Source organism: Pseudochaenichthys georgianus, chromosome 15, assembly GCF_902827115.2.
Source record: "Pseudochaenichthys georgianus chromosome 15, fPseGeo1.2, whole genome shotgun sequence".
NCBI lineage: Eukaryota > Metazoa > Chordata > Actinopteri > Perciformes > Channichthyidae > Pseudochaenichthys > Pseudochaenichthys georgianus.
The window spans coordinates 8585543-8608062 of NC_047517.1; the positions used below are offsets into that span (position 1 = coordinate 8585543).

Consider the following 22520-nt stretch of genomic DNA (forward strand, 5'->3'; position numbering starts at 1 on the left):
ATTGCAGCATGTTTAGCTGCTGCTCAGTACTGGGCCGATATCTGACTGTCGTCCCCTTTAGTCTCTTAGACGTAATCACTTGGGATAAATAGGGTCCTGGTTGAAGAATAGTGGAGCTACCCTTTAAGTGCAACTCTTTCTCTGTCTGTTAGGAAGTTAGCACATTTCTTTCCTAATACTCCAATAATGAGTTGTGTTTCTTTCAGAGCGAACCCAAGGAGATCTCCTACTCCTGTGAGTGATGACAAATGATCATGTGAAAGTGGTTTTCCAGAGATTTCCGGAATGTTCCACAGTTAATAATATTGGGATTTTCCAGGTCCAGGAGCCCACAGGCGACGACGAATATGAAGTTTGTGATCTAGAAGATAGTAAGTATTACTGCTGTCATGTTGTGCCATCTAGAGGATGACCAGTGGAAGAGAAACATTTATTTCCTTACGTGTATAATGTAAGACAACAGAACAATGTGACCTTAGTAAAGAAGAAAGCAATATATTAAGGATAAAAAAGGATTTAATTGATAGGAAAAGCTGCCTTTCATTCAGCATATTCAGGCAGTAGCCTATACACCAACACTGAAACACATGAGCACATACTACAGTTTAAAAAAGCAGAAGGCGTACAGATTCACTCTTAAAGTATTAGCCTACAGAACAGTACAGCTGACAGAGAAGAGATAACATCTGATCCTTTACATTTAAAACAAACAAGTTATCTTTTTAGGTTTTTAGTAACGTTGAAATCCTGCTAGTAATCCCAATCTTTAGAAACGAACAGTAATCTGATTCCGTTTATTTTTGATGTAATTTTTTTTTGTATCCTGATTACGTAATCCTTACTTGTTGGTAGATCTCTTGTCATTTCATTGTGTGCTCTTTCAGGTTCCACTGATAAACGTGCTGAGGGTCCTCCTCGACCCCCACCAAAACCTTTGCCAAGAGAGTAAGCATCACTTACGATTCCATATCATGTTTAAGCTTAAAAAGGGAATTACTAGTTGTCTGAAATCATTGTCTCTTTCTCTCTCAGGAGGTCCCCAATACCACCTGTCAAGCCGGTAGGAATATCAGACAAGTTCTATTACGATTTGTATCATATATATAGATATATGGCTACAACTTGAGTATCATAATAATCATTTAATCTGCAGATTGTTTATAGATTCATCGATTTTGGTCTACAAAATGTCAGTCAATAGTGAACAATGTTTATCCCAGTTTCACAAAGTAAAGGTTAATGTCTTTGAATTTTAAATTGTGTTGTCAGTCCAAAATCCAAATAAATCCACTATGGAACATATAGTACAGAAAAAAAGCAGGAAATCTCCAATAAACCTGTTTCTGATTCTGATATTTCAGCGGTTGAAAACAGCATTTTCTGTGTAAAGAAATTACAGAAATTACAGAAATACTTTTAACGTTTAATCGGATAGTGAAATAGTTAGCAATTCATTTTATATTTAGTAGATGCGATTCATCGTTGATGTTGGAATCAGATATCATCCATATTGTCATGGCTTTAATGTGGGACACTGTTTTTTTTTGCAGAAGCCAGAATTCAAACCTAGGGAATTTGAAAGTAAGTGTTTAAGGAAATACAGTATTCCTCTAAACCTATGTACATATTTTATTTGTGGAATGTATCTTTCACTTTCCACTCATTACTAAACAGCCATACGTCTGGTTTCCTACAGGCCGAACGCTGCCTGTGATGCAGAAGGATCTGAAGCCTCAGAGAACAGCTTTCACACTGGACCCCCAACGACCAAAGTAACACATGCAGCCAACTGGTTTACACATGCGTTTTATTTCAATGGAGCAGTCCCAATATGTATTGCTTCTGAACTGAGGGAAGTTGCCTTTAATGATAACTCTATACTGTGTTGTCGTGGGGTGGGGGTAAGGAAGGCAGAATCCAAATCAAGTACAAAAAAGGGGACCCAGGTATAAAAGAACAAAAAGCCAGCTTTTAAAAAGTTGCTATGAAAAAACACGAAACTAATATAGCAGGTTAAGGTAGTTAAAAGGAAAAAGTAGACACAAAATGAAAGACGTTCCAGGATGACACGAGCAGCACAAAGACAGGGCGGAAACACGGACTGGGAATATGGACGGAAACCTTAGTAACCGGACCACACATGGTGGGGGGGCATTGGCAGGAACGTTGACATGGAACTAACAGAGAATACTGGGACAGACAGGCATATGTTCACAAACAGAATAACTACATTGTCCAGGCACAACTGGAGAGGGCATCAAAACCACTCGGACAGCAGGGTGATGCCACTCAGGTGATAGGAAGTAACCAGGCAAGACACAAGGAGAGAATACTTTTAAAAAGGAAGCACAAAAATCAAGATCATGACATATCTTAAATGTGGTTTGCTCTGTTTGTTTCTTTCTTGCAGAATTCCTTTTCCACAGATGACCTTCTCAAGTAAGTATGGTTTGCTCTGGATTTTTTTACAGTTGCTCCATTTTAAAATAAAAAATAAACAGCATTTTACATTTCTATATAATCAAACATTACACTGTTAATATCATGTTTGCGTTTTTTGTCCCAGAGCCAACTCACAGAGGAAGTGTCATTGCTGAGAATGGGACAACAGACCAAGATAAGGTTTGCCCTTTCAGCATGTTACTGAGAAGCTCATTTCATATTCATGATCCCCTGCAGTCAATGTGTTGAAGTGTCCCTCGGCAAGAAACCCCACATTGCTCCTGTTAGCTCATCTTCGGAATGAAAGTCTATGTAAGTAGCTTGGATAAAAAGGTTAGCCAAATAACACGTAATAACACCAAATTATGTCCTCCATTTACTTCATTTCAGGACGCAGGCGTCTATAAAAAATCCTGGTATGCCTTGGCATGTGACCGCAAGACTGCTGACGATGCGTTGTGTCGCTCGGGCAAAGTAAGAATCTTCTTATTTTGGAGAGCGCAGTCAACAAAATGAATAGCATGTGTGGGTTCAGGTTGTATCCCATAATGACCCCCTGCTGGGTGTGACTGTGAGAGCTTTGTGTTTCAGGACGGGGCGTTCATGGTGAGGAGGAGCTCCGGCCAGGACACGCAGCAGCCATACACACTAGTGGTGTTTTATAAGGGCAGAGTGTACAACATCCCCATCCGCTTCATAGCCGGCACTCAGCAGTACGCTCTGGGAAGAGAGAAGAAGGGGGAGGAGGTAGAGTGGAGGGCTTTTCATCTTGTGGGGTTAAACCAGGTTTGACTGATGATATCATTTTGTAGGCCGACCCGTGAGTTTGCATTGCAAGGGTTCCCTTAACTAAAGGCAAAGGGATTTTTACAAAGGGCTTTTGGAATATTGTAGAAAATAGGATCTATGGTCGTTCAATATTTAATATGTAATATTAATATTCCTTCTGTCATATATGTATGTATATATATATATATATACATATTTGTATATATAATACCTTGTTAAATTCAACATATATATTTTCTACTTTCTTGTTTATTTCTAGTCTTTGAATTATTATTGTCTTTTTATGCTGCTGCAACACAAACAATGTCCCAAATTGGGATCAATAAAGTACCATCTTATCTTATGTTACCATGGTTACATGACTCCATGTCAACAACGCTAAGGTAAAGGCGCCTAATGTTCTGTGTGATGACTAGTCTCATTTAGCCACTTGTTAGCAACCGCCGTTTTTAAGACAAATAACACTTTTTCACCAGTTGGGTATTTGTTGGCATATTTCATGTCCTAAAACAAAACGTGAAACTAAAGTTGCAATCGAAATGATCCAACCCCATTGCACATAAGGGTTAGTGGCCCAGTGATGCTCTGGGGCTGCTTTGCTGCCTCTGCACTGGAAACCTGCAGTGTGTTGAGGGCACGATGGATTCAGCCAAGTATCAGGACATCTTAAGGAAAGACGTCATGCCGTCCGTGTGGAAGCTGAAGCGTGGGCGTCGTTGGACCTTCCAACAGGACAATGATCCCAAGCATACCTCAAAGTCATCCAAGGCTTGGTTTCAGAAGAAGAAATGGAGCATTCTAGAGTGGCCATAGCAGACGCCTTGACTTGAACCACATAGAACATCTCTGGTGGGATTTGAAGAAGGCGGTGGCAACTCGCACACTCAGGAATAATACTGAACTGGAGGCCATTGCCCATGGGGAATGGGGAATGGGCTAATCTTCCTCAGGAACGCAGTAGAAGCTGGGGTCTGGCATCATGTGTGCAGCAGGGCAGAAGAGCAGAGGGTGCTCGACTCAGTACTGAAGATGCTTTCCAGGAAGGGGTTGAATCATTTTGAGACTGCAGGAGTCATTAAAAGTAGCATTTTGTGTTGAATTTGGATAAAAACCCTTGTAGTATAAGTTTCATTTAACTACTTAGACTATTCTTGTGTAATTTGTTTATTGACAGCTGAGACATTGTATATTTTGCCAATAAAACTAATGTACAATGGGGGTTGAATACTTTCCATTGCAACTGTATCTTAGGCTTTTGTCAACCACAGACCTTATTTGGGGTATTTAAACAAAAACTCATTCAATACCATTGCCTTGTAGAAGAGGGAGCCAAGAAAAGCTTTATTTAAAAAATAGTCAAGATGTTGCAAATAGGTCAAACTCACTTTGTTCATTTCTTCTCAGAAATCTAACTTTTTTTTCAACATTTCAACTTTATTTATACTTCAATGCCTTATAATATTTCAACTTACTACCCCGACACACGGCCCTTGTGACTCTCCTGTAGATACAATTTTATTATTTGGTGACATTGTATACATAGTACACCATGTACATGAAAGTGATGAACATAGCCGTGTCCACCATTGTATATTCATTGTAAAAAAAGAGCCATTACTATATTTGTTTCCGCTGGTGTTTGGTAGTTATAATGACTCATGTATAATCACCTTGAACATTTCCTGAATAGTTTCAAATGTTTAGTGGAGTTTTAAAATCATTTCATCTTCTCTTTTAAACATACTCGTCTTTTATTCTTTTTCAGTTTTTCAGCAGCATCTCCCACATCGTAGAGAACCACCAGAGGCATCCTCTGGTGCTGATCGACAGCCAGAGTAACAGCAAGGACGCCGTCAGATTGAGCCAGCCCGTCACGCCCTGATGACCTCACCACGGATTGGACGAACCTGCTGTTTTTACTGTCAGACTATTGTTGACAGAAGTCATTATTTGATGCATATCGCCTCCCAGTGTTCAATGAATGCTTCATCCACATCATTTCAATGTGTATATCTATTACTATCCCTGAGTGACCTTGCATTTGTGAAGAACCTTCCAGAAGAATCCACAAGCGGAGAACAATCTGAAGGAGTCACAAAAATGTATACATTTCATTTATCCAGAGCAACTCACAATCATGAGGATACAAACTCAGAACAGCAACTTATTTAAAGTTCGAGATACTGAAATGATATTTCTCTTTATTGGCCAACGTGCGTCTGTGACGGGAAAACATGCATTTAGAAAACTCTAAAGTGACCATAAGGAGAGTTTGAAACTGTAAGGTTTTAGTCAGAATGCGTGTGTGTTGGAAGCAGTCAGCATAAAGCTGAGCAGACTTGTTATGCGCGTATACACTAGACTAAGAGCTTACGATGCAAAACACCACCCAGAGGTTTCTTTGTTCCACCGCAGACTGAACACATAGCATTACATTGATATTGATGATCATGGTGTTTTTTGAAGGATCAAATATGATTTGTTAAGTCTGTGGAATACTCTTTGTTTATATCTCAGCTGTGAAAAACTGCTAACGCTTTGGTCATGTTGTGGTTGAAGTATTCCTTTCATATTTAGTCCAGTAAACAGGACTGTATGTATTGCACTCAATAACTTTTTGAAGATGGGTTTTTAATGCGTAAACAGTGTAATAAAGATGAATGTGGGGAATGAGACAGTATTGCTGTGGCTAGAGAAAGCAGGTTGACAAATAGATTATGTATGACAGCGAGACTTTGGTAAGTAAAATGTACAAGGTTGTATATTTTTTAATACAATTATTTTCTTGTATAATACCTGGGCTCACATCGTTTCCAGTCATCATAAAAGCGACAAACTATCATCCTCATGCACATTTATTGCATCATAACAATTCCTAGGCACTTGGTGAAACTCAGGCAGTTTTGACAGTACCTCTATCTGGACTATATACACAATTATAAATCTTTGATCTAAATTGAAACAAAGGATATATACACAGTGATTTCATGACAGTGAAGTGTGCATTCCTGAAACAGGCGCTATATCGGAATACAGGATCATTCCGACGCACACAGTCCCCTAGCCGTGAGTACTGAGGGATCGTGGCTGCATACGGAAATGTTGAGACAGCAGGACACAGGGAGGAGATTGTCAAAAGCTTCAGACTGATAAGGGCGAGGTAACGGGAAATATAAATCCTCCTTTCATAGTGCAATTAAAAGATAAGATTATCATTTCAAGTCAAAATAGGAAACTCATTGAGAGAGGAAAAATAAAAATATGATCAAATCATCTTGGCCTTTTAAATTCCAGAATTAAAAAAAGATTTCAGCGACATCACAAAATGCAAGTTTAAATTAATCGTGACTTTAGGGACAATCTGCTGCATGAAAATATACATTATACAGACAATACTCTTATTTGAATATCATTTTTTTACAAACACGCCTATTCTTTCAATAGCAAAAGCATAGAGATATAAAAGAGTCATAAATAAATGTTGAATAACAGCTTATTGTCTTCTTTCTGTTTTGGTATATCTGAGAAAGTTGTAGGTCTCTGCGTCCCATTCCAAAACACATAAATATGATAGCTACCTCACCGCAGAGCCAACCCGCACACAAACTGATGGGATGGCAACCGAACATGTTACAGTGTTCTATAAAAGATTCCGTTAGACAGTGTACGTAAATCATCTTAAATAAAGCTATTTCGTAGACCATACAAAAGGACTAAATTATCCACACCACGTCCTTGTGGTTTCCGAACAATCACTAATGTACAGATTGTGTATCGAGCTACTCCAACAGGTGAGCCCTGAGAATGTGAGCCGCGTGATTTCTCCTCAAAACCAACCAATCATAATTAAGACTTTTAAAAAAACGAGGAGACTATTTCCATTGCTGTATTGCAACAAGTCATTATTCTCCAGACTTTCTTTTGTTTTTCATCCAGTGTAAGTGACGTTTAAGAGTTTTCTAACTTTGGTCCTTCCCAGTCCATCAGATGTCTCTGCCGATGGACCATCCACGCTTCCTGACGTGCGAAGACCCTGCCGCAAAACCAGCAGCGGAATTCCTTCCGAACGTCCCCGCTAGGAGCGGCTGCCGCGACCACTTCGTACTTTTTCCTGCTCAACCTACGGAGTTTCAGTTTCAACACAAATCTCTCCTGTACAGAGTTTTTAGCGTTCCCCGCGGGATCGGGTACGGGTACGGCATTTGCGTCACAGTTCGCGGCTGCTAGAGCGCTGACTGTTTTCCGTGACAGCACGACCTTCTGCACCTCCCCTCTGTACCTGTTGAGGACCTCCATGATCCTGGCAACCTCTGGGATGTCGGCGTCCGGGTGATTTAGCACCACAACGGGCTGGTCCCCTGCCGGACGCTTCACCAGCTGAGATGGATTTATGGCTACTAGCTTCAGGGTCCTCTCCTGGCTCTTTGGCAGCCACTGATGCCCAGACGGCGAAGAGGGCTCCGTTAAGATGGCGTCGCTTGAAGACGAGTTGCTGAGGAGGTCATCAGGCGCTTCACTGACTCTCACGCCCTCAACACTGTGCTCTGAAGAGAGAGCATGGCTTACATCTGTTTGGGTGACTTTACCTGCAAGACAAAATGTGAAAATATTAGATTCAAAACAGACTGGTGTGCTATTGCTGTTGATCGTAACATAAGAATGGGACAATGAAAGATTATATTGCAAGTGAAAAATCTCAACTTAATTGAGTGCATATCTACATTGTTTTTTTCATTGAAGCATGTGGGAGCAAGGACTTCATGCTGCATTTGGATGTACCACGTAAACTCAAGCATTTGTTGTTGCTCTTCTTTCTATTTTTGTGTTTAACAATTTGCTCCCACTGGAAAAAGGACTTGTTATTACACTTTGAATACATGATTTTAAATTGAACCGATATGCCAGTTATAGGACACTTCATACAACTTTATTATACAACTTGCGTTGCTGTCAGTGGTGAAAAAAGTGGTTTATTTATCCTGTTTTTATGCAGGGGGACCGTATGGTTTATGATTAGGCATACCTTATTTAAGGTTATTTGTTTGTCTTATTATTTAAGAGGATGCACTCTTGAATAAAAGTATACTTCCTATATGTGAGGAAAAAATCAAAGTGATCCTATCCAATATATAAGGTGAATTGATTGTTTCAGCACTTTTTTTTTTTTTAATCTGGATTGTGTTGTGAATTATTTTAGCCATTATAATAGTGACATGCACTTTTCATATGAAACAATATCTTGCTTGAAATTCAAGCGAGATATTGAAATACATGTCAAGAAAAAAGGCAGTCCGTGTTAAATCCTTAACCATTATGGTCTGCATAGAAACTGTAATGTTACCCTGTGCTGTGATTACGGGTTGGGACACAGGGGCCGGCTGGGTGGAGCTGCTGTGAGGAGTCTCTCCATCAGCTGCTGACACATGGCCGTCCGTGTTACTGCCGGATGTGTGAAGTTGAGCATTCCCGGGGCACTCTTCAGTCCCAGCTATCAGACCCGTCTCACAAGCCGCACCGCCCTCGTCAACTTCTGCTTCCGGTGGCTTGTCAGACTCATGTCCCATCTCTTGATGCATCAGCGGCAAGCCTTTGAGCTTGACAGGTGTATTTCCGTCTGTATTTTTAGACCTCGTTGTCTTCGCAGCACAACACGGGGTCAGTTCTTCCCCTTGCTGTGGCTGTGGATTCTGAGTGACGGCTTTAGAAAGGTCGTCTGGATCAGATTCGGAAGCTTTGGTCAGTTGTTGCTGGTGTTCTTCTGTTAACAGCGTATTCTGGAGAATCCCCTCTAATTTGACATGAGTGTTGGGAGGTCCATCCGTCTGACCACAACCTGATGGAGACAAAGAGCTTTGAGTCACCCACTGCTTCTCTTTCACTGGGTTCTTCTTCAACACTATCTTTAACGCAGACCCTGACGATCTTTTAGCCACTTTCTTAGATCTGGCCCTTCTTTTCCGCCGTCGCTTCTTATTATTTGGTAAGACTTTATGAATGGATGTCTGCTCTTCGCCCTCATTTGTCGACTTCAGCTCACAGGAGATATTATTCCTATCTTCATGCATAGGCTCCTCAGGTTTTTTATCCTCCATTTCCTGATCTGTCTTTATTTCCCGATTCTCTCGGTTCTCCTGCATCTGACCACATGCGGACGGCTCGCTCTGGGCTGGCAACACGTGGTTTAGTTTGGTTTCGGTCTGAGGACAAGGTGGTTGATCGCTCAAATTGGATTGACATCCATTTTGATCAACGACTCTACGAGCTTCATCAGGAGCGCTTTCAGGGGAATGAGTTTCCTTGTCTAACGATGTCATCATTTTCAACCTTTTGCCGTTGGCAGCCCCGTTCTGAGACACAGTCATCTTGTTCTTGGCGGTCAGGATGGCGAGATTTGACGCATTGGACACAATACCATTCTCTGACTTTGGGTAAAGATTAATATCTTGAGGTACATTTGACAAAACGGTTTGAAGAGCCTTGGACCATTTCTGCTCGCCAGTTTCTCCGGCAACAGATTTCATCAAAAACTGTTGCGTCTCCTTAAGTGTTGTTTGGGGATCTGACAGGTGGCAGTATTTATCCAGGAACTCTTTCCCTGGCAGAGAGAGGCAGTCCTGTGTCAGCCAACACATTTCCCTAACTGCACTTCTCGTTAATCTAGACTTCAGTTTTGGGATAGGGTCATTTGGTTTCATTGCAATGGGGTGGACCTCCTCCTCTTCCTTCTTCTTCTTCTTCTTCTTCTGATTACCATTCTGGCAAACGTGGACAGCTTTAACGTGCTTAGTAAGCAAGCATTTTTGAGATGCCTCAAAGCCACAGTGCTGACATCGTAAAGATTGAGTGTTCGCTTTGGACCCTAACTTGTTCCTGCCCCTTGTGCGTGGAGAAAGATCCTTACTTTCCTCCAGTCCAAAATGATGTGCATACATGTGCTCTAAAAAAACATGAACATCACCTGTGGAGAATTTCTGACACATTTCACATGAATATTTGCCATTGTGGCTGTGATACATAGTCAAATGTGCGTTGAAATCAGGCCATGTGCGCTGAATGTTGTCTTTACAAATGCTGCAACAAGAAAAAGTGTCCTTGTGGCTTAATTGATGAACGTGAAGGTAGGAGAGCTCATGCGTACTGAAAGTACACGTAGGACAGGAGAACACAGGCGGGCTCCCTCTGTGATTTACCTTGAAGTGTTTCACTAAGTCTTTGGGAACATATTCGGAGTTGTCCTTGCATTGTGAGCATGTAAACCTGAGTGTATTTCCATTGTCGTTAATCCTGTGCTGACCCTGCTGTGCTTCCTGGGGGGGCTTCTTTGATGAAGGCCACACTGTGCTTTGCTCCCACCCCTCTGCTATCTTCTTTGGTCCACGCTTATCTTCACTTTGCATAGTTGGGGGTTGAACGACTGTGTTCCTGAGGTAGGGCCGTTTGTGCCAATCTCTATTCTTCGTGTTGCCACGCCGTTTATTATCTCCTCTAGAGGTAGCTGCGCGAATATCCCCCGCATCCATGTTTCTTCCGTCAGATTTCTGAAAATGAAGGCAAACAAATATTTATTGAAAACAAATATATAGATTCACGGCCAAAGAGGGGTTCTTTGAAATGGGTTCCATATAAAGCTTTGCTTTCACAAACAACATGTTATGCGAGTTAAGGCCAGGGATGCCAGATAACGATAGTTGAGATATTTGTACATTTATTTTCTGTCATTTAACAAAAACAAAATATGGATCCTACATCTGTTTATATGTCTTACAAAAAGCTACTAGCTTCTAGTGAAGGCTTGTTTGAAGCAAGTTTGCATTAGATATATGATACTAATGTCACCTTTCTTTAAAGAAATTAACACTTGGTTGTTTTAATTTTATGCGGTGTAAAAAATGTGTTTAAATATGTGCAATTACACAAATGTATTCCTATTTGTAATAGTGTTTATGTTGTGTTTCTTTATCTTAATAGGGACATGCACAAAGAAAGCAATATAAAACATGTAAAGATATAATTAACTAATAGATACAGCATACCGCCTGTACTCTCGGCAGGTATGTAGTCAAATGTACTTCAAGAAAGATTAAACCATACTAGAGATTACCGTTATGACTCACATACATTAAATATCCTCAAATGTATTATTTGTGAGGCTCTGGCGATTGATTAATGCTGTTGTTTCCATAGTAAAGACATCAAAAGAAGCTGCATAAAGTGGAACTGTGTGTTATTAATGTTAAGTCCACCTGTTGCTGGCTATGGTTCAAAACGCCTTTGCATGGACATAATGCCTGATGGAACACACTCAGATCAGGTATAACACAACACAGTTAATGTATCAGCTCACAGGTGCATGGAACTGCACTTTCACTCACCTGCACACACAATCATTGTGAACTTGCATATAACCCAGTCAAATGCACTACGGTCGAAAGCGACATTTTGAAGGAAAAACAAAACCACACACCAATACAAGCACAAGAAAGGCTCGACGTATCACTTTTACGGAGCATTTTGGTCGGTGAATCGTGCGGCCATTGTTGTGCAGTTGACTTGACCATAACAAAGTGATGAGACTGCCTTTGTAACAAGCAACGGCCGCCTTGGGAATAGGGAAGTTACGATAAAACTATCCCACTGTAATTAAATTAGAACCGTTTACCTTTCACGTACAAACACACGCGGCTATTCACTATAGGCCTACGAGCTAACTGTTATAACGTTTTCTGAAATAGCATTTGAGTGATTTATATAACGTGACGCGACGGTAGCGTACAAAGAAGAAATAACTTGAAGAATAAAAAGCGTGGCAACAAAGTTACGCCACAATAGTTTTTTAAACCTTGCATCAAGTTATCACTGCAGGTAAAATACCCGTGAGTACAGATAAAACATAAAGCCGTAGTTGTGTGTGTAGTTGTCTCGGTTTTTACCTTTTCTTTTGTGGAGAGCTTGACAGCTCAGCGAGTGGCAGCCATGATGGTTTCATACGGGGATTACAGCCTCTGAGCTGCTTTAGCCTTTAGCCTGGTGCCTCCAACAGACACAGTGCTGTCCCGGGGCCTACATCTATACACCGAGCCGCTCAATGCAAACATGTAGTAATACGATCATATGGTGCTCACGTTTGTCAGAATGTTGTAGAAGCAACCCCAACTCCAAAATGAAGTAAAACAAACAAAGTAGCAACAATTGGAAGCTACACACGTCAAATTAGTCCAAAGTGTACCTGTGGTATATAGTAAAGTTACAGTTACTAAACACCACTAGTCAACTTTGGTAAAGTTACTATACACCACTGGTCAACTTTAGACTAATCGGGTGCCCTTTGTGTCCCCCAAGCTTACTTCAAATATTTTAAATGAAAGGAAACTACCAAATGTATTTTTAAAGCACTGAATTAAAGGAACAGGGTGTTTTGCATTACAATGTAAAACTAAATATATATTTTTTATTTTTGTTTTATAATAATTAGTTGTCTTTGTAATGTCTCACACATTTTTGCATGTCCTCACTGAGCATCATCACATATTCATTTAATGTTAAACAAATAACAATTGCCAATTATACCAACATGATGATGCTAATATAATAATAATGCATGTATACTTTAACTGAGAAAAAGAAATCTGAAAAAATACATGAATCTATGAAATTGCACTATTGACACTCGTCCCCCAGTTGTTTTCAATCCCGTCACGCTACATTTTACCCCCCTATTAAAATAATGGATCAGTCCATGTGTCATCTGCATTGAGGGAGTGACATCACAGAAGTCTATTGAGAAAAAGGCGGCAAAGAAAGGCAAGTGTCAGTGTCTTTTCTTACCTATATTTCATTTTTTTATTGTCACATTGAGATTGTCAAGCTCTACATTTCAACTCTGTTGCATGAATTACTTATAGTAAACAATTATTTCGGAAAAATTAAACAATAGTTTTGCAAAATATTACAATTGTATGATGTCCTTAAATTCCATCATTTTAGCTTAGGTCTCATGGCTACTTTTTTGCCAAAAACTTCAACGCCATCACATTCAACCCCATCACATTTTTTCAAGGAAATTCCTAGTAATTATATATATGTTGTGCCTGAGGTGGGAACATTTGTTTTCTCAAAGTTTTAAGTTGTCCACTACCAGATGTTATGATCAAAAATGCAAAAAATGTAAAAACCCAAAAGGCACCCGATTCAGAGAATCACCAAACTAAGTAGATAGGCCTACTCAAGTATGCTACTGTACTTAGTACACTTTTGAGATGTATACTTGATTTGAGTATTTCCATTTTATGGTGCTTTGTAGGCTACTTCTAATCTGCTACAAATCCTTGTGTGCTTTTACTCCACTACATTTATTTAGTATTTTAGTTACTTAACAGATTTGGATTAATGATGTGAATATAATCAACACTTAAATAAGACACCTGGAGTAAATTCACAAGCTACCCTGCAGTATATAAAGATAATTAAAACTAGCTGCATATTATATTTTATTCTAATCTATTTGACTCCGTTTTTTCGTGCACTATTTTTATTTAGCTTTTATTTATAAAATATTACTTTTTGTACTTTAAGTATATTTTGATGCTAATACTTTTGTACTTTTACTATTTTTTTATTGTCACATGAGATTGTCAAGCTCAACATTTCAACTCTGTTGCATGAATTACTTATAGTAAACAATTATTTCGTAAAAATTAAACAATAGTTTTGCAAAATATTACAATTTTATGATGTTCTTAAATTCCATCATCTTAGCTAAACAAGGTCTCATGGCTACTCATGGGAGTAACATTGAATGCAGGACTTTTACTTGTAACAGAATATTCATACACTCTATTTTTACTTACTGTAAGTACAAGGTCTGAGTATATTTCCGTTACTTTTGGATTACCTCAATATCAAATGCAATGCTAATAAATACAAGAGAAAATAATTAACAATAAGATGGCTTTTATTTTTATTATGTAAAACAACAGAACAATGTAACCTTGAAAAAAACAAGATATTTAGTATGACAAATGATTTTATTGATAGGAAAACAAGCCTTTCATTCAGCATATTCAGGCAGTAGCCTATACACCAACAATAAAACACATGAGCACATACTACAGTTTAAAAAAACTGAAATGAAATCTGAGCTGACAGAAAATGCTCAGTTTCAGTAACATTGTAATCCCGCAAGTAATCCCCTATTTTTTGAAAAATAACAGTAATCTGATTACGTATTGTTTTTATGTAACTGTAAGGGAATACAGTTACCTTTTTTTTGTATACTGATGACAAGTAAGTTACAAGTAAAAGTCCATGCATTCAAAATATTACTCAAGTAAAAATACAAAAGTATTAGCTTCAAAATATACTTAAAGGTGGGGTAGGTAAGTTTGAGAAACCGGCTCGAGATACACTTTTTGTTATATTCCATGGAATGCTCTTAACATCCCGATAGCAATGAATATCTTAAGTGCTTTGAAAAAAAATCCATTAAAAAAACGTCATCTGTGGAAGCCGTAGCGCTGTAAAAAGCACGACCAATCATCTGAGCCGGCCCGGCTAAAATAACTGGATGGCCTACCTGCCTGTCAGCCTTCCATCTGCGCACAAAGTTATCTCGTGCCCTCATTGGTCATGTGCGCGTTCGTGTGTGTTGGAGGAGGGGCTCTGTAAGGAAGTGGCAGATTTTTTTTTTGCTTTGCCAAAAGTAAAAGTCATTGTGCAGATTGGTCCATTTCAGAATAATATATATGATATGTTTTATAATGATTGATCATCAAAGTGTTCTCAAAGCTGGTGAAGGTGCAGCTAGCTTTGTAGACTGCAGGGTAGCTTGTGAATTTACTCCAGGTGGAACTAAAGTCTGATTTAACACTTGATTATATTTCACATCATTCATCAAAATATGTAAAGTAACTAATGATCTTAAATAAATGTAATGGAGTACAAGTACACCATTTACCTCTGAATTGTAGTGGGGTAGAAGTACAAAGTAGCATAAAATGGAAAAATACTCAAGTAAAGTAGGCCTACACGTATCTCAAAATTGTACTTAAGCACAGTACCTTTGTAAATGTACTTAGTTACTTACCGCCTCTGTTAAACTGTATTCACTATCCTGGTGTTGGATGCAAGTGCACATGGAATACAATTGCTGCACTATTGTTAAGTTAAAGTTAAAAAGTATTGGTACCAAAAATACTTTAACTACCAAAGTAAAAGTACTCATTATGCAGAATTACCGCATTTAAGCAGTAAATATTTTGTATAATTGTATTAAAGATATTGATGAATTTATGTGTTCATCACTTTAGTGTTGCACTTAAAAAGTGGAGTTAATTTCAATTACTTTGTATACTGTGTAGCTTAACCTATAACAATATATGAACATGTTTTAACTGATTTATATTTTTATAATAATATAAAACTGTAAAGTAACTAGTAACTACATCTGTAAAATAAAATGTAGTGGAGTAAAAAGTACAACATGTGGTGGAGTAAAAGTATAAAGTAAAGTATTGTGAAAAAGTAAAGTACAAGTACCTCAATGTTTTACTTAAGTACAGTACTTGAGTAAATGTATTCCACCACTGTTGTTATATAGTGTAATTTAAATAAAACAAACGTTACCACCTTGACAAATGTTAAGTTTGATATTATAAAAGATGATAAGCTGTTAAAACATGTTGAAAGACCATGACATTTGGAGTAAAACACACATGTATACTCCTTTGACCTGGCTGCTACACCTCCTCGGACGCAGAAACCGCTGTAAGTAATAATCTTGTTTAATTAGACTTCTCTATTTCAGTTATTCTACTCTGTATAATTGTTCTGTAGTTGTTGTAGCTAAAAGGGCACTTTTGAGAGAATTTAAATCTCAGATCTGTCCACGTGAAACTGTCACTGCGTCCAGTTTCTGTCTGGGCTGCATTTAAATACGCACCCCTCTGCGTTGATTGTGCGTGACGTGTAGAAACAGCTGGAGAAACCAGTTCCCAGCTGACAAAGCAGTTAAATAGCGGTCTCAAAAACGAGTTAATTCAGTGTACTCCTTTGACCTGGCTGCTACACCTCCTCGGACGCAGAAACCGCTGTAAGTAATAATCTTGTTTAATTAGACTTCTCTATTTCAGTTATTCTACTCTGTATAATTGTTCTGTAGTTGTTGTAGCTAAAAGGGCACTTTTGAGAGAATTTAAATCTCAGATCTGTCCACGTGAAACTGTCACTGCGTCCAGTTTCTGTCTGGGCTGCATTTAAATACGCACCCCTCTGCGTTGTCGCCCATCAGCTGTTGAGAGTTAACTAACTAGAGGGGCGTGGCACCTTAGCTGTGAGAACTCAGCAATCAGGCGTCCATTTAGGCAGCTGTTTCTTGAGCGTCAGCGGCAGCGTCAGACAGCCAAAGACATTGGAGTCCTGCGGGAGTAAGACTGCCAAAGACATTGGAGTCCTGCGGGAGTCACGAGGGTGGCAAAGAGGAGGCAAATCCTACTCTAATTTGAGCTAAGTATCACTGGTGTCTTATTCTTATTTTTCTTTTGTTTAGCTTTCCAGACCCTCATGCTATAATCATGTGTATTTTCTCCATTCCTGTTCATGTGTCTTCTCGCAATTATCACTGGCCCCGTGTATCTCCTAATCGCTATAACCGGCCCGCTCTCGTCTATCCCACGTGCTCCACTGAGATCCAACATCTAGTTTCAGGCGGCCTGTGGAACTGCCAGTCAGCTGTTCCTAAGGCTGACTTCATCTCTGGCTACGCCTCCCTGCAGTCTCTGGATTTCCTTGCTCTCACTGAGACGTGGATTACTCCATCCAACACATCCACCCCAGCAGCTCTCTCCACAGCATATTCCTTCTCCCATAGACCCAGACCCACTGGCAGAGGAGGTGGCACTGGTCTCCTGCTCTCTCCCAAATGGAGCTTTTCCCTCTTCAAGCTACCTAACTTCACTCCTTCCACCTTTGAATTCCATGCCGTCACAGTAACCCATCCTATACAATTAACCATTGTTGTTCTCTACCGTCCACCGGGCGCCTTGGGAGACTTCTTGGAGTTATTGGATAATCTCCTCTCACACATCCCTGAAACTGGCCCTCCCGCTGTACTTCTCGGAGACTTCAACCTCCAGACGGGGAAGATAGACGAACTAACATCTCTGTTAACCACCTTTGCTTTCTCACTGTCTCCGTCCCCACCGACTCATAAAGCTGGCAATGTCCTCGATCTCATATTCTCAAGGAACTGCGCTACTTCTAACCTCTCTGTAAACCCGCTCCACACCTCCGATCACTTCTTCATTTCATTCTCTTTACCCCTTTCCAAACATAACAAACTAATCTCTTCTCATCCTGCACTTGTCCGCCGTAACCTCCGTTCCCTCTCCCCCTCTACCTTTGCCTCCTCGGTGCTCTCAGCCCTCCCTTCCTCTGACTCGTTCCAACTCCTGCCTCCAAACTCTGCTGCAGAAACTCTCCTCTCTACTCTCTCATCCTCTCTGGACTCTCTCTGTCCTCTCACATCTCGGCAGGCTCGTCAGTCCCCTCCTGCTCCCTGGCTAAATGACGCACTGCGTGCTAATAGAACCATCCTTAGGGCAGCAGAGCGGAAATGGTGGAAATCCAAACACCGTGACGACCTCCTAACCTATCAGGCTCTCCTCTCCTCTTTCTCTGCTTCCATCTCTCAGACAAAAAGCACTTTCTTTCAAGATAAGATCCAATCTTCCTATTCCAATCCTAAAAAACTATTTTCCATCTTCTCCACCCTCTTGGACCCTCCCAAAGCCCCTTCCCCCTCCTCCCTTCTGTCAAGCGACTTTGTTAACCACTTTGAAAAAAAGGTTTACGACATTCGCTCTTCTTTTTCTGACTCACCCCTACTCACCGCCGGATCACCTGAGCCACCTTCAACCGGCACACTAACCTCCTTTTCCCCTCTCTCTCCAAGTGAGGTTCTTACCCTCATTACCTCTGCCCGCCCTACCACCTGTCCTCTGGACCCTATCCCTTCAAACCTCCTTCAGACTATCGCTCCTGATATTCTACCGTTTCTCACCCATTTCATCAACACTTCTCTAACTTCTGGTCACTTTCCACACACTCTCAAGGAGGCGAGAGTAAACCCTCTCCTGAAGAAACCCACTCTCAACCCGTCTGATGTTATAAACTACAGGCCTGTCTCTCTTCTCCCGTTCCTGTCTAAAACACTTGAACGCGCTGTCTTTAAACAACTCTCCTGCTATCTCCATCAGAACAACCTTCTGGATCCGCACCAGTCTGGTTTCAAGGCAGGTCACTCCACAGAAACTGCTCTCATTGCTGTCACTGAGGAACTGCACACTGCTAAAGCAGCCTCCCTCTCCTCTGTCCTCATCCTGTTGGACCTGTCTGCTGCATTCGACACGGTGAATCATCAGATCCTCCTTCGCACTCTCCAAGAACTTGGAGTTTCAGGCTCTGCACTTTCCCTCCTCACCTCATACCTCAAAGACCGTACCTACAGGGTTACTTGGAGAGGGTCTGAGTCCGACCCTTGTCAATTAACTACAGGGGTCCCTCAGGGCTCTGTTCTTGGTCCTCTCCTCTTCTCCCTGTACACAAACTCGCTCGGATCTGTCATTAGCCCGCATGGTTTTTCATACCACTGCTACGCTGACGACACCCAATTAATTCTGTCCTTTCCCCGCTCAGAGACCCAGGTCGGCGCACGCATCTCTGCTTGTCAAGCTGACATCTCTCAGTGGATGTCCGCTCATCATCTCAAGCTCAACCTTGACAAAACTGAAGTGCTTTTCCTTCCGGGAAAAGATTGTCCCACTCTTGACCTAACTATCAACATCGGCCCCTCTGTTGTTTCCCCGACTCAGACTGCAAGGAATCTGGGTGTGACCCTAGATAACAACCTGTCGTTTACTGCAAACATCGCTGCTACAACCCGCTGCTGCAGATACACGCTTTTCAACATCAGGAAGATACGCCCACAGCTGACCCAGAAATCGACGCAGGTTCTGGTCCAGGCTCTCGTCACCTCACGCCTAGACTACTGCAACTCCCTCCTGGCTGGTCTACCTGCATGTGCCATCCGACCTCTGCAGCTCATCCAGAATGCAGCGGCTCGTCTGGTCTTCAACCTTCCAAAATTTTCCCACACCACGCCGCTCCTCCGCTCCCTCCACTGGCTTCCGGTAACTGCTAGAATCCACTTCAAGACACTGGTACTTGCGTACCATGCTGCGAATGGATCTGGCCCTTCCTACATCCAGGACATGGTTAAACCGTACACCCCAGCACGTGCACTACGCTCTGCATCAACCAAACGTCTCACTGCACCCTCGCTGCGAGGGGGACCCAAGTTCCCATCAGCAAAAACACGTGGGTTTGCTATCCTGGCTCCAAAATGGTGGAATGAGCTCCCCATTGACATCAGGACAGCAGAAAGCTTACACACCTTCCGGCGCAGATTGAAAACTCATCTCTTTCGACTCCACTTCGAGCGATAGAATGACTAACAAAGAACTGCTAACAGAGCACTTATATACTAATAAAGAACTGGCTTAGCCAGTTGAGTAGCACTTGAAACGATTGGCTCTTTGAAACCTGATGTTCTTATATGATTCTGTTTTCCTCAAGGTTGTGTCTTCCTGGTCGAATGTACTTATTGTAAGTCGCTTTGGATAAAAGCGTCAGCTAAATGCAATGTAATGTAATGTAATGTAATGTATTACCCAGAACACAATGCGCCTTTGTGGATCAGGCTCCTGATTGAACAAGATAAAAAAAAAAAAATAGCAGTCATCTATAAATAATGTGTTCTTGCTCTAGTTTTTCTTTAAAAAAAAGAAGCTGTATATAATCAAACTAAGCCTTAATACTTAATTTATGACGAGAGAACAGATCCAACCAGAAAGAGAAGTTAGTTGAACAAGGAGGGAGTATAATATGAAGAAATAAAATAATAAACTGAATCATTTTGAAATGAAAAATGTTACTTTGAAAATTCTAAATAAAATGTAGATGTTCCCTTATATGTGCATCGTTGTTATTCAAGTTTTAGTGATCTCATAGGTCATCAAGTCACACCTCTTTGACAAAACACCTGCACCGAATTTCTAATCAATTACCGAATCATGAGAGACCTGACAGGCTATACCTGTATAAGGTCCAGGCACACCTCTGATTCATATCTCAACCACGACGGAGATATTGAGATATAGGCTATGAAGACTGCAGTACTGTGCCTTATGGCAGTGGAACCAGCTGCAGACAACCACATCCCGTGAGGAAAGACGCCGTTCCCAGCGCTGGAAAGCGAGAATGCGCAATGCCATCCTGCTTCATCTTGAGGTATTTATGAGTGTTTGTTTAAAAAAAAGTTAAATGGTTGAAAAATAGCTGGCTTGTTTGATTTGAATACAAAAATGACCAACTACTTGTAGCAAGAAAATCATGACACATAGGCCTAAGCCTGGGAGTTAGAGAGAAAGCATGTTTGTCAGAGAGAAAGTTGTGTTTTTTATTATGTTGTTGTATTTATTCAAGAAGGGACCATGCACATTAGTTAACACGAGCACTTGAGACCATCAAATGTAGCCTACCAGATTTAGCCATGGCTTCATTTCTTATGACAGAATATTTATGTGCAGTTTAAATTGCGGGATAAAGGAGTTTAGTTTGCTGGACAAAGGTATTGACCTCTGTACATTGTATTCTTCCTGTAGGTTCAGCACCACACTCTCCCAGCTGGAGGAGGTCGGGCAGGGATCCCAGCAGTTGGCCAACAGCCCGGCATTGCGTGCGCGTGTGGGTGCAATAGACGGGTGCCACATAAGAATCAGGGCCCCACCCGGACCCAGTGGCCAGGATTATGTGAATAGGAAACTCTTGTCTCCACCTCGTCCTGTGAGGGGGGTGCAAGGTGGACAGGGCCGGAGAGACAGACTGGCAGACCACATCTCGGCTCCTGACCACAACCCGCTGCACGATTACTGCGAAGAGGATGTTTTGTTATGGCCAGTTCTTTTGTTACCCATTAGTTTTATTGTCAGGTTAAAAATGCATTTACTGGCCAGATGCATTACTCTGTTCTTTTGTTTGTGCCATTTATAAGCCTTATTTCCAAAGTCACCTTGCTCACGTTGATTTAGAGCAAAGGGCTTTACAGACACATGTCTTTATTACAAATTGTATGATATGAAATAGGCCATCACAGAATTGCATCTGAAAGTGTTACGTTTAGTGTTACGTTTAGTGTGTTCAGTGATAACATATTGCTTTGACTGAACTTAAAAAGAAAGAAGGTGCATGTGTTAGTAACTGTACTTATTGGGCTTGAGCTGCAGTAACTTGACTCAATTTCTTTTGATGTATTTTATTAATATAACATCCCTGATATTGCATTTAGATAATTTACACACGAATTATTTGAGGTGGAGATTTAAAATTCAGAAATGAAAGTGGTCATTATGAGTTTTAGTATGACTATAGACAGTTATACCTTGGGTTGCACAATGACTTTCAAAACGTTGGCTTTTTAGTCACGTCACAATCATAACATGTATATTCAGCTTTGTATAAGATAAAGATTTCCTTCTATCTTTTCAGTAAACAGTTGTTGGTTTTTGTTCTGTATTTCGAATTGTAAAGAAGGCCACATGCTTGATTTAACGACAAACCTAAATGTTTATTACAAACTTAAATATTTGTATACTTCACACAAAACAATAAAACAAATCCAAAACAAAGGAAACTATTCTTTGCGCACTAATTCCTCAAATAGTTCGATGAACCTTTTAGAGGTTTCCTCGCTGGCTGCCTGCTGGCGGTTGAAGCGGTCCTCCTCCTTGGCCGCCTCCAGGAACTGCAACAGCTGTGGTTTGCATTTTATTTTTTTTCGGGGAAGGGGAGCGGCAGAGGTGGATGGCTCAACATCCTCCTGCTTGTCCGAGCCAGACTCTGTGGCCTCCTCATCCTCCACTGTGGCCTGGCTCTGGACAGCCTCAGTGGATGTTGAGCCACTGCCAGAAGCCACAGCAGCAGTGGCCGAGTCCATCAGGGTGGGAGGGTCGATGGATGGCCTCCCACCGATGGCCTCATGCATGGCCGTAAAATACGGCTGCTGTGGCCTCTCCCCTGTCGGTCCCTGTCCCGGTTGGGGGGCATCTCAACTCCTACAAAAACACAAACAAGAAGTAAAGTTATACACCAGCATGCTGAGCAGAAACAACCATGGTTTCACAGACACACAAGAGTAAACGAAAAAATGACAAGTTTTAAGTTGTCCCACTTTTTCC

The 22520-nt window shown here is 40.9% G+C and overlaps 2 protein-coding genes across 6 annotated transcripts in view; one reads left to right on the plus strand and one right to left on the minus strand.

The window, feature by feature from the left end:
• blnk (B cell linker) overlaps nucleotides 1-5906 on the plus strand; it is a 156257-nt gene extending 150351 nt beyond the window's left edge. For 2 of the 3 annotated variants that reach the window (XM_034101149.2, XM_034101150.2), the window contains 11 exons: nucleotides 207-234; nucleotides 320-371; nucleotides 885-945; nucleotides 1033-1060; nucleotides 1551-1581; nucleotides 1697-1772; nucleotides 2411-2439; nucleotides 2567-2622; nucleotides 2833-2916; nucleotides 3034-3189; nucleotides 4997-5906. In XM_034101149.2, the coding sequence (XP_033957040.1) occupies nucleotides 207-234; nucleotides 320-371; nucleotides 885-945; nucleotides 1033-1060; nucleotides 1551-1581; nucleotides 1697-1772; nucleotides 2411-2439; nucleotides 2567-2622; nucleotides 2833-2916; nucleotides 3034-3189; nucleotides 4997-5113 (718 nt within the window). In that variant the 3' untranslated portion in view covers nucleotides 5114-5906. Of the gene's footprint in view, nucleotides 1-206; nucleotides 235-319; nucleotides 372-884; nucleotides 946-1032; nucleotides 1061-1550; nucleotides 1582-1696; nucleotides 1773-2410; nucleotides 2440-2566; nucleotides 2755-2832; nucleotides 2917-3033; nucleotides 3190-4996 lie in introns of those variants that run through there. The other variant, XR_011644542.1, reaches the window with a different exon arrangement.
• A 907-nt stretch (nucleotides 5907-6813) lies between these two features.
• Nucleotides 6814-12396, minus strand: LOC117459967 (uncharacterized). Of its 3 annotated transcripts, none has more exons than XM_034101147.2 (3): nucleotides 12162-12396; nucleotides 8573-10769; nucleotides 6814-7817 (listed from the first exon to the last, which is right to left on the minus strand). In XM_034101147.2, exons 2-3 carry the CDS (start codon nucleotides 10749-10751, stop codon nucleotides 7180-7182), a joined length of 2817 nt encoding a protein of 938 aa, XP_033957038.1. In that variant the 5' UTR covers nucleotides 10752-10769; nucleotides 12162-12396; the 3' UTR covers nucleotides 6814-7179. The 3 variants fall into 3 exon arrangements, with proteins under 3 accessions (XP_033957038.1, XP_033957039.1, XP_071061795.1); XM_034101148.2 differs by lacking the exon at nucleotides 12162-12396 and adding an exon at nucleotides 11696-11773; XM_071205694.1 differs by lacking the exon at nucleotides 12162-12396 and having other exon boundaries at nucleotides 8573-11379.
• Nucleotides 12397-22520: the final 10124 nt, after the last annotated feature.